The sequence below is a fragment of the Pseudochaenichthys georgianus genome, chromosome 15 (assembly GCF_902827115.2).
Source record: "Pseudochaenichthys georgianus chromosome 15, fPseGeo1.2, whole genome shotgun sequence".
NCBI classification, from domain to species: Eukaryota; Metazoa; Chordata; class Actinopteri; order Perciformes; family Channichthyidae; genus Pseudochaenichthys; species Pseudochaenichthys georgianus.
In genome coordinates, this window is record NC_047517.1 from 7602559 (window position 1) to 7620670 (window position 18112).

The window sequence follows — 18112 nt, forward strand, 5'->3', positions numbered from 1 at the left end:
GTCACTTTCTGCAGAAACAGGGTTTGTGCTTCTTCGTGGAAATCTAATTCATGTTGCAGAAATGTCTTAATAGTCTTCACTTGAAGATCACTGATCAGAAGATTAGCTACATTACACCTGACTTCCTGTGCGTCATCAAGACTTTTCTTTTTCATTTGCCTTTGAAACATCGAACCATGCATGATATGCCAGTTACAGTGTTTCTCCAGGTTCCTTAAAACGGCCATTCAAGAGCCAGGATTTCAATCAATCTGGCCCACAACTTATTTAGTATCATTTAAATATATATATTTATCATTGTTCACCTTTAAGCCCCCGAAACAATACAATATAAACACAATTGTAAGGTGTATGTACGTGTATAGATAGCTTTGGATAATGTATAGAAAAATATAAACACGTAAACAACTCAGTACAGTGATGACAACATACTAGAACTTTCATTGGAGAGCTGCAGATTTAAAAATAGGTTGAGAATAAATGTGCAAATAAAAGCTATAACATTGAGCATTAACAAGATGTTTCTGCGAACCTAATGTCAAACCATTATTTGGTCATGAGTTGGCATTACCATCTTTTGCCTTTTAGCCCTGAAATCAAATCTGGAATATTTGGTGGCAATTCTGGTGAACCAATCAGTTCAGCTAAATAACATGTCATGTATTTTGTAATGCAATGATTTTAATATTTGAAAATGTAGAAGTGGCACTCTAGATTTATATCTGAAATACTGTGCGCATGTGAGACGGTGCAGTTGCATCACCTGATATGATGCGGAGTGCATGGCCACATGTGCAGCAATCGTTCTGCTGACAGCGCCATTTTGGAGGCTTTTTTATTATTAAAGTTGATCTTATCGCAGGGTTAAGTGCTGCTTGTCCTAAGTGCAGCCACTCACAGTTCCAGACACCCTTGAGCAACATTTCTGCCCACCAGGGGGATCAATCCAACTCAAGCTGCATGTGGCAAAGTTCCTGCAGGCATTGTTGATGTTTTTCAGCACATCATTTCTTGGGACAGGAAGGGAATGTATTCATATATGTAATGTTCAATATGCAGAGCTGCAGGGCACAACAGATCAGAGAGATTGTGGCTCTTGAATGCTACTCTGATGGGACTGTTGGATGCACAGGGGACTGTTGGAAGGGGGTGTGCTTGTAGTAACAGGAATAAGAAGCACGTTTACATGATTACTTTGCACTTGTTCTCAAAGATGGAGACACCTGGACAGACCCAAGCCATGCCCCCTTTTCTCCTAGAACCCTTTTCCCCTAACTGTTGCCAGGGCTGTTTTTGGTGTGTTTATAGCCGTTAAAAAGAAGATAAAGTCAGACCGGTTGTCTCTTTAAATCAAGCTGCAGACAGTGTTGATGTGCCCTCAAGCTGAAATGGTAAGGACCATTTCCACCTCTGCGGCAGGGAGCCTGACCAAATAGGCGCACGAGAGCGCTTCAAACGTGATTCTCATTCCCTTGGTCACTTGTGGTCTATGGTCGCCTCCACTCCGGGAGAGGGAAATAAATCAACAGTGTCTGTTTTCCATGGGAGTTTGTTTCCCCCCCTGCGCATCTCGGAGACATTATTTAATTTTTATTCTCCTCTCTTTTCTTCCACCCGCAGAACTCAGTGGCAGTCGCCTCAATCAATGTACCGCTGGCTGGTACGCCTATCTCCTCCTCTGCGTTGCAATCTGTTGATAACTCCACTTGCAAGCTGCAGTTCATTGTGTTTCGCAATGGGAAACTCTTCCCTTGCACGGGCAATTCGTCCAACCTCGCAGACGATGGGAAGCGTAGGAGCGTTTCGACACCAGTTGCTTTCACCAAATTAGGTAAGAGGAAATCCATGTGTATCATCATCATCATGCCTGTGATGTCAACGCTGCACTGTAATGCCGACATGCTATCACACGCACACACACACACATGCACTGTGGATCAGTTGTGGCTCTGCGCAACATGTTGGAGCTTCGCAGCTATAGTGTGCTACCATATCTAAATGACTTCCTGTTTAATTACAATGAACCACACGCTGCGTTCCATCCACTGTTGCATTTCTACACCAGACACATGTCACTTTCCTTAAGTTCACTTACACTGCAGTAACCTGAGCAATAATGCGTGTGGGCCCGCCACCCATGCCGCTTCTTCTCCAGACTTTCCACTTGGTTTCCTTAATTGAATGTGTTTCTTGCAGATGGGTGCAGCCTGGGGAGCGCCGTGCACACCGTTACTATTGCTCTCAGGCACTTCGCACTGGGTGTAGACCCCACCGCCGCCTATTGGGATTTTGACCTGCTGGATGGACACGGTGGCTGGAGGGCAGAGGGCTGCCACATAACAGGCTCCGGGGGCAACACGACCACCATTCATTGCACCCATCATAATAACTTTGCTGTGCTAATGGTGAGTAGGCATACCCAGTGTCATTCATGTTTTAGCACCCCCACACCTCCCACTGCTTAGGGCCTATTGTGGATCTTTTTTCTCTCACCATGGAATAACGCGTTTTAAGAGGCAGGGACCTCTTAAGGTTATTGTTGCTCCTCCGCAGAGGGGAAGGATTTGTCAAATGCGCTACTGGGATTTATTGGCTTTGGAGTAAGCGATACGCTAAATGCCCTCCCTGTATCCTGGAAATGAGAAGTTGCGTGTGTTGTAGCCTATAGTCTGCCACCTTTTTCCAAAAAGCAGCACAGCGATAGAAGCAAAGCTCGAGAGAAGGAGCGCCTTGTCAGGAGCTATTCGCCTCCGAGCGCAAGTGGTGTGCTAATTGGTTGCAACCATCGCACAGCAACACAAAAAAAATGTTGGACTGTAAATCGTAGCATCGTTTCTTCTGTGGGCTCGACGCCGCCGAGATGCCTTCTCCTCCTGACGACGTCCCCCTGTTCAAATTGATTTCATGAGGATAATACCAAAAGCGCAATGGCATCGCATCGCCCAGTCGCTCCATAGAGAGAGCCGCTGCGCCTGGTCCGCTTTTTGTCGGATGAAAAGCAATCCTCCGGATGTTTACCGAAGAGTGGGATTCGTTAGACTGGGAGGTCAGTTTCTCGGCAGAGCATGAAAAGTGTTTGGCTTGAGATGTCGTTTTTGCTTTCCGAGTTTTTTGTTTTAATATACCTGCACATTTCATGAAGCCGCTGTTCAATTCCGTTGTTGTGTTCGGGCTGCCTCGGGAGGGGAGGAAGGGGGGGGGAAAGCCGCATAGGAATGGAGAAAGAGTGGGGTACACGGAGGGGGAAGAAAACATAGGGTGCTGCGGGGGAGGGGGGTGAGTGTGATGTCTGTGTGGAATACTAAGCTGCTGTCAGATGGAGAGCAGATGTCAGCTTGTCATTGTGCATGTATTGTGTTATCATACGAGGGCTTTGGGGAGGCGCGCCGTCAACGGGCACTGCCTGTCGGAATAAAGCGACATGTTTCAAATACTCCTGGCAGCACATGAATGATTTGAACTCCAACACACGTCCGCCTGGTCGTGGTAGCTATGGAGAGCCTTCACAGGGGAAGGGGTGTCCAGTGTGTGTTTTGGGAGAGTTCGCGGCGGGGATTGCGCGAATGCAGTCACCACACCCGCCTGGTCTCTGCAGTGCCCAGAAAAGGACCCTTATTTACGGACGCGTGACATCATTCTCCCGTTGTCCTGATCTAAAACACAGTCTATTGTAACAATGAGCCGTGTAGCCTTGTACTAGGGTACTGCAAGTACTAGACCTGTTGCATGATCGTCTCATGTCAAAGAGAAGAATGTGGCTGCAAGTTCTTTTCAGAATTTAAGGAGGCTTTTTCGTGAATGTGTGACATGAGTTGCAATTGGCTGCTTTGGTGTTCTGAGGGGGAATCAGAGTTGCAAAGTACAAAAGTTCCCGTGGCAATGCTACACAAAGGTGTGTTTGCATTACTGGAGTTAGCTTTGTTTGATCAGTGTCTCTAATATCGCTGAATCACCTTCCTCTGCCTCCATGCGATGCGGCTGCCTGGTTCCTCCTCAGATCAGCTGTCTGTGGGGTACAGTGTGCTGCTGATCCATCTCATGGGGCATCTGTGATGTTGAGCAAACTGACAGAGGGTTAGCCTCAAAGCGTGACAGCTTTGAAAGATGAATAATGCAAGAAAATCATTTCAAAGAGCTGGGTGGGGAAGGGGGGGACAATGTCTTTCAATATGAAATATCCAATTCCTGTTGATCCGGACCCTTTCACATGCACTTCTGACGGGGCTGTGTTAAGTCCACACATAGCATGAAAACCCAGCACGGTTGTCTCCTCGGGGACTGAGGTTTCTGGGATATAAAAGTACTTTAATAAGAGTCTTTAGAGCAGAATTGCATGGCAGAAAACCCCCCCACCCCTGGCTTTGTGATCAGAATACCAAACGACAGACTTTGGATGAATCTATGTGGACAAACTGGACAGAAAGGCTTTTGTTTGGTCTGTGATGTGGATTGAGATATAATAACATTTTGATGTTCTCACATTGAAGATAACTACTGAGCTGTTACACTGAAGCCAGTGATGCAGATTGTCTTAGATGTGGGCCAGGTATTGAAAGACAGCATGCATATTAGTTTGTTCTTGCACTGAGCTGAACTTGTTCTGGATCTCAGCACCAGGGACAGCTCCCATGCATTGTCGTGTCTCCTTCACTGCCCCCCCCCCCCCCCCTCACCCTGAAGGAAGGGAGGGCTGACTCACTGGTTTACAGCAATGCAGCCTCATCATCTGTCTTCATCACATGGACATGTCTCACCCCCCCCTTTTTAACTCCACCTATTATCAACCAGGCTAATTCCATGTATGTATTATTTGAGGTGATACTGCATTTGATTGCTGCATCACGACTGTTTAATATGCAGGAGCAGACCTCTACAAGAGAGGGGGGAGGAAGGGTTCTGTTGCCAGTATCCAATCACAACAAAGGCCCTAAGGCCACGGTCCAATAAGGAAAGAGCTGTTCACAGATGTCTTCCCTGTACAGTATTTAATGAATATGTAAAGTGAGGTGAGGTAACTAGAGGCTCCTCTGCATCGCTGTTACAGTAGAACAGGTGTTGGCTAAACTCTATACAGTGGGGATGTTTCTGGGGACTAAACATCTGTATTTGTGTTTTTGTGTTAAGTTATGGTAATTGTTGCAATAGATTGCAGGAATTACGATGAAGAAGACAGATACAGAGGTTGTCAAGATAGTAGTGGTGGAATAAGTGTTACCATTATTCAGTTAAAGGGGCCCTATTTTTCTTTCAGGGGGATTTCCCTTTCTTGTAGTGTGGTATAGGTTTGTGTGCATGTTAATGGTCTTCAAAGGCCAAAATCCCTGTGTTTCTCTCCCACACACTCCCCCCTGCCTTGAACGCCTCCATTGGACTCTTTTGTTTACTGCCTGAACGTAGTGACATCACTATGTAACACTCGCCCTTCTATTGGCTTGCGCTCCAACACATAGTGCGTGATAGGCTAAGGGGCGGGACATCTCTAAGCGGTTGACCAATCACATCAGAGTCTGCTTTATTTCACACTGGACAGGAAAGGGAAAACCCCAGGCTTCACTTTGCGAACAATACATCAGCTCTTTTTCAGACACTGGATGTGTATTGCCAATACAATCACTATTATTGTCACTCAAAAGGTGGAGGAACGTTAGAGTGAATACATGTCAGCAGGGTAGAGGAGATACAAGTCTTTCAGTGGAGAGGAATTCATTGTGATTGCAAAACATCCTTTAAGAGAGTTGTTTACTCAAATCCAATCCCCATTAAGTGCCTTTCTTGTTGAGCAATTATGGCTAATACACAAATACTGTAAGTTGTGCGGGCAGGATGCTGAAAAATAACCTCCTGGCAGCTTTCAGATCTTCTGCAGCTCACACACACTGTTTTCTGCTTTATCCCCCATGCCCTGGACTATTGTATTTCAGAGACATGTTTTAATACGATGATGAAAGGGATTTACAGTTAATGGTGTTATCTTTATTGCTACCCCCTTCCCCGTCAATGTATAGTGTTGGTCCACAGCGCAAACGTATTAGTTTAACAAAATCCGCATCTAAAGATACGTTATTTTCCTCTGTGCAATTCCAGTCTCACATCTCACAGCACATCGTCATAAACAAATACCGGAAACAGACCGAAAACATATTTTTTTTTAAATAGTACTTTATTCCGAGTGTGCTTGCTTTTCTCTTTAAAAGTCATCACATAGCGGCATTGAAATACACGGTTCGGCTGCATTAAATATTACATATCTGCCGTAGTTCTGTATTTATAGAGCCCTGATGAGAAGACTTCAGACAAACATGAGGAACTGAAAACGTGACGTGGATCATAAATATATCAGCCATTAAACAACATCTTACATTTCTTTTCACACAATACGTCTCCTTGCAGTATCAACATTAATTCGGCTGACTTTTATATTTGATCCAATTGGTAGATAGGCTGTATTTACACCATAACACACACTCGCGAGCTTCCCCTCCAAACGAAAATATCTTCCCTCCGTAGTATTTTGATCATTTTGATCGCGAAATCAATAGCGCGAGGAGCGCTGCATTTCTATGAGGTAAATATTACCCGCTGGCGGAAATAGGTATAAATATCCATTTTTTTGGCGATTTTTTCAATCTGACTTCATATTGACCATTTTTAACAACACAGGGTGTTACATAACACACTTTCAGGAAAAGTCACGGACTGGGAGACGTTAATATTTTATTGAAAAAAAGTTACATACAATAAAAAAACAGCTGCGGGTAAAATGTACCCGTTGGCGGTTCTAGTGTTAATCAAACAAATAAATAAACACAAGGATAATTATGTGTTATTGTTGAGTAAATGGAGAATTGCACAGGGGAAAATAATGTAGATCTGCCACAATTTTAGATGCGGATTTTGTTAAACTAATACGTTTGCGCTGTGGACCAACACTATAAATTGACGGGGAAGGGGGTAGCAATAAAGATAACACCATTAAACATTTACAAAACATAACAGAAATAATATCGATAGCAGCGTCCCTAGCAACAAGTATCAAGTAGTTAATAATAATAAAAGACATTAAGAAAAAGGCATTTTAAACAGTCATTCAAAATGATGTGTAATTAACAAGGATAATCTGGTGTTTTTTAGTCGATGAGTAGTGCAGATATCACTGTAAAATCAATCGACAGTAAGGGGAATACTTACTTCCGGGTGTACAATTCTCCGTTATCCAATGGGAATGGACGCTCACATTGCCTTTAAAGGCAGCCGACACAAACGAATGCCGTGCTTCCATGAGCGTCAAATCTATGGTATTAGTTTTCTATCATAAAGATAAAGCAACACTTTCTCAGAATAAAGCAAAACTATGAGTTTAAAAGAAGAAAAAAACTGAGTCAAGCAAAATAAAAATGTTTTTAAAAATAAAACTATAAGTTGCAAACAAATCATTTGTGTATTCATGTAAACTATAAGTATTTTTTCTTTGTTTTAACATTTTTGTTTGCAGTTCTTGTTTCTTCTTTCTCAATGATCAGACTTTTGCTCTCTCGCTGCAGCTCTCTCGTTTGCGCTCCCTCATTTTTTGTTTGAGATTTTGACACAAACATCCCCGGTGGGCGGGACTTTCAGGAGTGTGTCCCCATTGGCTACTCAGCTTTTGAGTGACAGCACACTACACCACAGATCATACAGTGCAACTCATGCAGCAAACTCCGGAGTCCACTCGGCCACATTAGTGTTGGTGTCTCCTGGGGTGGTTTCATGAACTCGACATACTATTCCTAGCCTGAGGAAGATATGAATAATCAACAGATTTGAATGGAATCTCTAACATTTTCATGTAGAATAAAGACAAAAGAGTGTGTTAGCAGATTTAGACTTAAACCTTTTGTCTCCTGCAGCAAAAAGGAGAATAATCTCAGCAGTTCAAGTTTAGCCATTCATCACGGTGTTATTTATTATAGGCACACATCTCAAGACGCTTGAGGACAGAGAGAGAAGGGGCGTGACTTCCAGCGGTCTTATACCCCTGGTAGTGGCATCACAGTCATGTGGTACAATGCTAACCAATGAACACAGTTAGTAGTCGCAGCTACTTACATAAACAATATATGGTACACAGTAATACATGGAGTCATACACTGTACATGTCTGCATGTTATATCTCAACAGAGTGATTATACAAATTACATTTATTGAAATTTGAACCAGAAGATGAAGTCTCAATATTTTACAAATGATGAATTACAGCAAACATGTGCAATATATCCATTATTACAGCTCCGTAGGCTGGCAGTGAGGCGATATGGTCCGTTGTTATTGTGCATCCATGGGTAAAGATCAGGTAAAGAGAAACTCATGTCGTGCTGAACACGTAACATGAACGTGCCGGGCGGCGCGGTCCCGTGGGTTAGATGCGTGTTCATAATGCCGAGGAAAATAACTCTCAGAATAACGTTATTAGCACATTTTTACAACTTGAGGAACGAATGTTTTTAATAAGGGCTATACAAGTGTTCATACTGGGTAGTTTATTTAGTTTAAAAAAAATGATCCAACGAGTTACAGACCACTCTTTCCCAATGTAAGTCAATGGGAAAAAGTGTTTCCGGGCCCAGCAACCTAAAGGAAGTGTAGTACCGCCGTTTGACCAGCACGAATATTCTCATCAGACTCCGGCGCAGTTCCTGGGGGCTTGGTCTGAACGCTCACTCACTGCTATGTAGCTAACTGTTAGGCTACTTAGCTTGCATTGTTATGGATCTAAAGGTAGCACAAGCTAACTTTCATAGCACAGCTTTACTTCTCACTTAACACAATAAAGAAACAGACCGTATAGCACAAACAACACAAATGATCAATACTTACATATATTTTCACTTGTAGTATTATAATAATTGAAATGCTGGTTCTTCTGGGGGTCTTCTGTCCACGCTCAGCTAGCTACTGCAGCTGCCTGCACTGTACAATCGCTGGAGGACTGGGCTGTCACTCAAAAACTGAGTAGCCAATGGGGACGCACCCCTGAAAAGTCCCGCCCACCTGGGAGGTTTGTGTCAGAATCAGTCTATGGTCAGAATCTCAAACAAAAAATGAGGCAGGAGCGCGAAAGAGAAGAGCTGCAGCGAGAGCAAAAGTCTGATCATTGAGAAAGAAGAAACAAGAACTGCAAACAAAAACCTATGTTAAAGCAAAGAAAAAATACTTATACTTTACATGATTACACAAATGATTTGTTTGCAACTTATAGTTTTATTTTTGAAATGTATTTTATTTTGCTTGACTCAGTTTATTTTTCTTTTAAACTCATAGTTTTGCTTTATTCTGAGAAAGTGTTGCTTTATCTTTATGATACAAAACTAATCCCATATTAATCCCGACGCAGATGGGAATACATTGCAATCAGTTGAAAGCTATTTGCGTCCCTTTATGAAGCTGAAGGAGCCTAGGAGCGTCACAACTGCACGCCACGGGACCCTGACCAAACGTCGCTCCTGGACGATTATGGAGTGAGAGTGTGTTGATTTGGAAGATTTAGGGGACTCTGGATCATTTGGATTGGACAGATTGCCTATTTATTTGAAAGATAATTGTCCACATTAGAGATAATAATTGTCATCTAGTGCTCTCTATATCCAATGGTTGCAAGAGTAGTCAAATCATCCCACCGAGAGTACAAATATGGCCACTTTCTGGTTAAAACTGCCATCTTTGATACTGAAACCTTCAGAAATGTATTCAGCTTCCTTAACGACCTCAAAAACCACTCCAAAATGTTCCAAAATGAGAACGCTTCAGAGGTGTTGGTAGGTTGTGTTACCTTTTGACAGCTGAGCTACCTGGTTATGCTTAGCTAAGCTACAGTCTCTGTCTTCTGGCTTTAGCTTATTTCCCAAAATAGACATGCAAATAGTATAACGTTTTTTATTTACCTCATAGCAAAGGACCTAAATGTTATTGTTATACTAGGGAATATCCCATCATTTAAAAATAATTATTTTAATTCGATTTTTGTCCAAGACGTTGATAAAATCAAACAGATGAGTGATGGGTAATGCAGTGTTTGTGTTGGTGTGAAGCTTGGTCATAAGTACGCAGCTTAACCTAATTCTCAGAGTAAACGCTAATTATTTTCAGCCCACTTAGCATCGGCTACCTTTCACCCTTTACCTGGCTTGCACTTGTTCCAAACATGGCATCTGACAGAAGAGCACTCCTCCCCCCTCCTCCGATTCAGCATGGTGTCCCTTTCTCAGTTCATCAATTCCCCCTCCTCGACTCCTCGGTCCTCCGGTAGTGACCCGGAAATGAATTTCAGCGCGCCATGTTGAAGGACGGGGGGGGGGGAGATATATCCAGTCTCTGATAGTGTTACGTTATTATGAGAGTGCTCTGTTTGATTCTGAAATTGTATATATAAATATATACATATGTGTGTGTGTGTGTGTGTGTGTGTGTGTGTGTGTGTGTGTGTGTGTGTGTGTGTGTGTGTGTGTGTGTGTGTGTCCGCCCGCAGCTAGCCTGTTATTGTCTCATTATACCGCACTGTGAATGAATCAGAGTAAATATATAAGTCGTCATGAACACATCTGTCCATCAGACAGACGGCTGCTGTGCCTCCTGTCATCATTAATGGACGTCTCTTTAAAATGACCGCTCAGAGGAGAGGAGTTCTCATGTCTCTAACCGCCTGCTGCTTCCCCTCCTCTCTCCTCGGTTCCCCTCCTCGGCTCCTCCGCTCGCATCTCCTGTGGGCGGGACTAAGGCCCATTCCCAAACCGCCTCCTACACCCTACCCCTCCGTTTGCATGTTCACGCGGAGGGTCCGCCATATAGAGGCCCATTCCCAAACCGCCCCCTACACCCTACCCCTACACCCTACTCCTCCGCCATATTGAGGGCTGTTCCAAAGCAACGAGTGTGGAGCGGTGTGGAGGGGGAGTGGGCTAACAAGCCCTCAAACAGCGAGTCTGCAGCAGTGCTGACTTGAGACAGGTCTCTACCTGACCGGAGTCACGCTGTGTGTGTCCGTCAGGAAACACGCTGTTTACAAGTAGTTCCAGCAAACATCCGCTGATAAACTGCGATGTTAACAACCTCATGATGACCTCATATGTTTTTAACTTAGGATCATACCTGTGTTTAGTCTAGAAAAAGATAAATGTGTGCATTTTATTATAAAGTTGTGTATATTTACAGACCGTTGCAAAAACTAAGAAGCATATAAACATCAGGTTTAAAACTAAAAGAGCTTTGAAACAATGAAAGATGTTTGGAGTTTTATTTGAGTTATTCATTTAAACTTGTTGTCTAAGAGATGCTGATTTGAAACCGTTGTTACATACAGGTACGGCATTTCCAGTTTCTGCCGGAGAGAGGGGAGGCCGTCCCAAAGTTTGCTGCTGTGTTTACTCCCTCCATCTGACAGGAGGGAGCCTCGTTGAGCTGCGAGTGTGGCTGCAGACAGAGTTCACTCCGTCACGGAGGGGTAGGGTCGAGGGAGTGGTTTGGGATTGAGCCTTAGTCTCGAGGATAGGAGTCGAGGAGTGGAGTCGAGGAGGGGAATTAGTGAATTGAGAAAGGGCCGTTGAATTGGCCGCGGGAGGTGTGAAAATGTGCGACAGTGCGGGACACACCAACCTGAGTAGGGCGCTGCGAATGCCCGACTGCCTTTGACGGCCTCTTACTCCCAACATCGGGTTGGTGTATCAGGGCCTTTAAACCTCAGTGTTTGCTGACTGCGGGGTGGTGTGAAAGTGGAAAGGTCTGGCTCATCCACCAGCCACCCCACCCCCCAACATTGCCATTGGCTAATAACCCGACATGTGATGCAGATTGTTTTCTCCCTGACTAATGAGTTCAGAGCTCGCAGACCACCATTTATCTCCGACATCAACAGTTTTTCCCCTGCTTTAGAGTGAGAGCCAATACTTACTATTGGCTCTTCTCCCTATTGGACACTTTATTTTTAATTCATCCCTCTTTTAGACCGGGAACAAATTGCATTGCTTTAACCCATTGTTATTGAAATTATGTATGCTCCTCAGCTAGGTGTGTGACAGATTATAATAGTGCTGCTGCCAGCAGAAGGGATTGCTGCAGTGTGTGTGTGTGTGTGTGTGTGTGCGTGCGTGCGTGCGTGTGTGTGTGTGTGTGTGTGTGTGTGTGTGGCCTTGCATTACTATACTTGTGGGGACGTACATCTGTTTACACCCGTGCGGGGACTCGCCTCCCTTATGGGGACAAATTGGAGGTCCCCATAAGGGGGATCATTAGTTTTAGGGTGAATACTTGGTTAGGGTTAGGGTACGGTTAAGGGTTAGGGTTAGGCATGTGTTGGTTATGGTTAAGGTTAGGATAAGTCTCCAGGAAATGCATGTAAGTCAATGTAATGTCCCCTGGAGTGATGTATACATGGTGTGTGTGTGTGTGTGTGTGTGTGTGTGTGTGTGTGTGTGTGTGTGTGTGTGTGTGTGTGTGTGTGTGTGTGTGTGTGTGTGTGTGTGTGTGTGTGTGTGTGTGTGTGTGTGTGTGTGTGTGTGTGTGTGTGTGTGTGTGTGTGTGTGTGTGTGTGTGTGTGTGTGAGTGAGAGTGAAAGTTAATTTGATGGACTCATGGTTTTGATGTATACAGTCACTGATTAATTGGCAGCCAATGCTGTGCTTTACAGAGAGGCACACCGCTTGAAATGTAAATATGTCCTCGCTGACAAGTCTTTATGAAAGATAATGTAGTAGCATTTTGATTTTATCCCCAACTTGATGATTTTGGCACACATTTTCTCAGCTTGGATAGTATAAATTAGTTGTTATGGCCATTCTGCATACATCTACTGCTCCCTCTTCGATGAGTCAGAGATGATTCAAATCAAACAGGTCCTGCTTGTCCTTTCCATGTGACAGAAGCCATCTGACTCACATGATTCATGTCCGCTGCCGGTACACAGTCTCCAACAAACTATGGCATCTGATCTGAAACCAGGCTTAGCGGGGTTTCTTTCAAAATGAATTATGTTACAATAAAAAATTACCAGTAAAGAAATGCAATCAGTAAACTCATTTTAGTATCACAATATAAAAGTAATTTGGCCTAATTACTTTCCATTGCTTTTGGATTAACTCAATATCAAATGCAATGCAGATAAACTTAAACAAAAGAACATCATTATCAATAGTTAAAGAGGCCCTATTCTGCTTTTTGGGTTTTCCCTTTCATGTAGTGTGTTCTATAGGTTTGTGTGCAGCTTGGTAGAAATGAGGGCAGGCAGTGTAAACAGCCTCCCTGTGTCTCCCCCTTCCCCCCCGCTCTGCCTCTGTTTGAGTTCCTGTCACTGGCTTCCGATTGGCCTGCTGTATTTGTGCAATGCATTTAACAGCACCGGACTGCACCTCATTTGCACAATGCTATGTCAGTCTAGACCAGGGGTCGGCAACCCGCGGCCCACGGGCCGCATGCGGCCCTTTAAGCCCTCTGCTCTGGCTCCCTTGAGTTTAGACAAAAATAAGAAGGAAATAAAATAAAAGTATTTGTAGGACTATTTATATTTTGTTGCATGGTTGAAAATGTTTCGTATCTTGTATTTTGAGGTGATACTGTGAGACATAAATAAAAAACAAAACGGTTTTAATTAGGTCAACTAAAATATGCGTCACATCCTGCTACGGTCCCGCGCGAGCGCCTTTTCTTGGAGGCGAATAACCTGACCCCCGGCTCGATGAGCGAACTATGGATAAATCAAAGAAAAGTACCGGAGGAACACAGGATTTAATTCTGCGTGGACAGAGTTATCTGCTTTCACAGCAAACGATGCTGGTTTACCGGTATGTTTGATATGTAGAGAGAAGTTGTCAACGGTGGTGCAGCCTTTACGTATCGAGGAGCAACACGGGAGAGGAAGCCAGCTGACGATCTTCAGTCATAATTCAATGGGGTATGTAATTTATTTCAGAAAACACTTTTTGTTATATTCCATGGAACACATGTCACATGCTGATTGATTCCTCTGTCATAAAATATTTGCAGCTGAAGCATCCAGGCTTCAGGCCGAGGGCGCAGCTCAAAAAAAAATGAAAAGAAAATCAATAAAACCAATAAACAGCCCGCCAATTCTTCCCCTTTTGAGAGCAGCTACGGCATCTCTCAAAAGGCGGATTATTGTCGGGTCTGTGAAGGCACCACCACCACGCGCAGTGCCGGCTGCGCCCTTACGACCCCAGCCGGCACTGCTGCGCTGTGCCGGCTGGAGCTGTGAAGGCACCACCGTCACACGCATGCGCAGTGCCGGCTGGAGCTGTAAGCGTGACATCTCAGCTGGCTCTAAGGAGCATACAGCAGGAGATACTCACAACATCTGCCTGAGCTTCTCAAAACAGTTACACACTATCTGTTTTCACAAACCCAGAGAGAGTCAACCCATATTCTGGAGAGAGAGGTTCTCTCTCTCCTAGAAAGAAGGGTTTTATCTATAATGCCCGCCGAGCGGAGTCAGATTACGCAGACAAATGTCCTCGTAAAGCACCCGCTCAACATGGGGCTCATAATAAAACTAAACCCCGCGCGCCACGGCGTGCGGAGAGTATTGGTTATTATGTAATGCGTAGTGGCACTACACCCGACTTTTCTAGTACGGGACGCGCCTACGGGTGCAGTCCTTTCACGGAAGGTGGTCACCATGGACGCATGTCAGACAGGCTGATAGGGTATTTACGAAGGTCGCCCGGTGAGAGGTCTCTAGAGCAGAGACCTCCAGCGGGCGCACGTAAATTACCCGGAGCTTTTAGCGGTGTTCCCCACCCTAAAACGCTTCCTGCCTTCTCTCAGAGGACACCATGTCCTCGTGAGGACAGACAACACGATATCGTGTATGAACCGCCAGGGGAGGTTGCGTTGTCTCCAGTCACACACACTGGCACACAAACTGATCCCTTGGAGCGGCAGACGTCTCCTCTCTCTGAGAGCGACACAGGTACCGGGAGTTATGCACCTCGGGACAGAACTACTGTCCAGAGGTGCACCACTCTATGCAGACTGGACTCCTCATCCAAGGATCGGGAGTCCGCTGTGGGTGCGTTACGGCGGAACCGTGTTAAATCTGTTCGCATAAAGAAAAAATGCTCAATGACAGCTGTTCTCTTTAATGCACGATTTAAACGCACTGTTAGGCGGGGACACACTCGTACACGATCGACCTCCGGGTCCTCTGTCCGCGTTCCCACCCCTGGCTCTGTTACCCCCAACTCTGGCCAGAGTCAAGGAGCAACGCCACACACTTACTCTGATGTTTCCGCCCTAGCCCGCAACGTACGGGCTGGCGGAGATATATCAGCTGTTGAGCGGGCAGCCATGGCAGCCCCCACCACGCAGGGACAGATTGTCTCAGGCGGGGGGGGGGGCGATCCTTTACCCACGGCACTATGGGCCGTGAGTGGTACAATCTGAATACAGTGGGACTCCCTCAGAAGGTGATAAACACTATTCAGAGTGCGAGAGCTTCCTCCACCAGGTCTCTTTACGACTGTAAGTGGAGGGTGTTCGAGGAGTGGTGCCTTCAAGAAGGACACATCTCTTTTCAATGTCCTGTCGGGGTGATTTTATCATTCCTACAGGACTTGATCGATAAACACAGAGCTTTTTCCACGATCAAGGTGTACCTGGCTGCTATTGCTGCATGCCATGTGGGCTTTGAGGGTAAGACGGCTAGCCAACATCCTTTGGTTTGCCGTTTTATGAAGGGAGCGCGCAGGCTCCTCCCTGTCTCCAGGTCGCTGGTGGCCTTATGGGACCTGGCAGTGGTTTTAAATGGGCTCAAAATGACCCCATTTGAACCCCTGGAGGGAGCTGACATGAAACATCTGTCACTCAAGACAGTGCTGTTACTGGCCCTGGCATCCGCTAAACGGGTCAGTGATATCCATGCACTGTCTGTACATCCCTCATGCACTCAGTTCGCCCCAGGGCAAACGAGAGTGTTGTTGAAACCCAACCCTGCCTTTACACCAAGGGTGGTTGGTTCATGTACCCCGATTGACATTGAGGCATTTCCTCCACCGCTGGTTTCCTCCGGGGAGCAGCAGCAGTATCTATTGTGTCCAGTCCGGGCTTTACACACATATATGGACAGATCAAAAGAGCTTCGTCTTAATGACCAACTCTTCGTGTCCTGGGCTAAACCTCACAAGGGTAAGCCTGTTACTAAGCAACGGCTCTCCCACTGGATTGTGGAGGCAATTGCTGTGGGGCCCGTACAAGTCAGAGCTCGCAGGCACCCTCGGGTTCGCGAGTTTTCTCTTGACTCAGGGTCTGGCGGCATCCTGGGCTCTGTTCAGGATGTCTCCCTTTCAAGACATTGGTGCAAGCGGCGAGCTGTTACTCGCTGCTCACTTGTGTCCGCCTTTTAACAGTCTGGGCATTCTACTCCCAGGTTGACTCAAGCTGTGCTGGAAACTCGAGTACTCCATGTCTGGTATGTTGTGCCTCTACTGTGACATGTCTCCATGTTTTAATGTTCAAAAAGCTCTTTATTTTTCTCATACTGCCTGTGCTGCAGCACCTCTTTTCCCCCTCTGTCTGAAACCAGAACCCAGTCTGCTCTGATTGGTTAGCTGGCCGGCTCTCTTGTGATTGGTCAACAAATTAGACATTTCCAACCCCTAAGCCTATCACATACAATGTGTTGGAGCGCTGGCCAATAGAAGCGCGAGTGTTACATAGTGATGTCACTTTGTTACAAAAGTAAACAAATAATTCCAATGGAGTCGTTTCAGGCAGGGGCGGGGGAGTGTGTGGGAGAGAAACTCCCTCTGGAGGGAGCTTTGGGATGTTAGCCTTTGCAGACCATTGACATGCACTAAACACATCACAGGAAAGGGAAAACCCAAAAAGCAGAATAGGACCTGTTTAATCTGCAGTTTGAACAGTCCCCATAAATGCAATATTTACTCAGGTTGAGTATGATGTGCTTAAAAAATAGTTTCTAGCTGTTTTTGGACATCACAGGGTTTTGCTGTGCAGTCTTAAAGATGTATGTCCTCAATCATAATAAGTTGGGGAATCAAATTTACTGCGGTTTTGATATTTGTATGGGATTTGTTTGTGATGGCTCATCCAATCTTTGAAGGAGGATTACAACTTTCTTAGATCGATCTTTATTTACTATATGATTGATCATATGTCAATAGTGCTTCTGCTTTCAGGACTGTAAATGGGCCATGACAATGTTTAAGACTCATATAAACTCTGCACATTGTGCCCCGTTCACACATATAGCACACAGGCACTTTTTTTGTCAGAAGTGTTCTCGCTTACTGGAAATACTCCATTTGGTCAGACCAAAGCGTGGTGCCTGGGTAGAGAGTGCAGAAGGCAGGACATGGCACAGATATCAGATAGAAAGATCGTCCTTTTTGTCTTTAGCTATTCCTTGCATTTTTCCAGACAATGTAGTGATTGCTCCTTAAAGGCAGATAGTTAGACATGTGTATGGGCGTCTTCATATAGATTGCCCTTCTTTTTCACCCACCCTTGTTTGGCTTGTTTTAATCTTGGATACAACAAACCAACTCACTCATCAGGAGTTCGCTATTGGGTTCAATGGACAGTACCCAGACTTTACACTATAAACTGACCCTAAAGAGTCTGCCTGGTTCAACCGTCTAGAGTTGTCTGGAAAACTTCAGAGCAGTACATGTGTGCAGGGATAGAGGTTTTAAAAGGACAGTAAAGTAGAGAAACTGTCTGAGGTGTCAAAAGTTGGATTTGTTTGCATAGCCCAAAATCACATTATTCCTCAAATAACCTAAAGAAAAGAAGGAGAGTCTATTGTAAGATATGTTCCTCCCGTTGGACAGCTGGGTGTTCAACAGCTGCTGAAGGTGGAAAAGGATGTAGTAAAGAAGATATGGAACAATAATATTAAAGGGGCCCTATTGTGCCTTTAGGGGTTGTCTCTTTCCTGTATTGTGTTATAGGTTAAAATCTCAAAGTCCCCCCCTGCCTGAAATATGTTTACTTGCGTAACATAGTGACATCACTGTGTATTGTGCTTCTTTTGGCTAGTGCTCCAACATAGAGTGTGATAGACTAAAGGGCGGGACATCTCTAAGAGGTTGACCAATCACAACGGAGCCGA

General features: G+C 44.9%; 1 protein-coding gene across 1 annotated transcript in view; it reads left to right on the forward strand.

The window, feature by feature from the left end:
* Nucleotides 1-18112, forward strand: part of LOC117459923 (adhesion G protein-coupled receptor A3) — a 412304-nt gene that overhangs the window by 296338 nt on the left and 97854 nt on the right. The window contains 2 exon segments of the mRNA XM_034101091.1: nucleotides 1621-1831; nucleotides 2197-2405. Of these exon segments, the coding sequence (XP_033956982.1) occupies nucleotides 1621-1831; nucleotides 2197-2405 (420 nt within the window).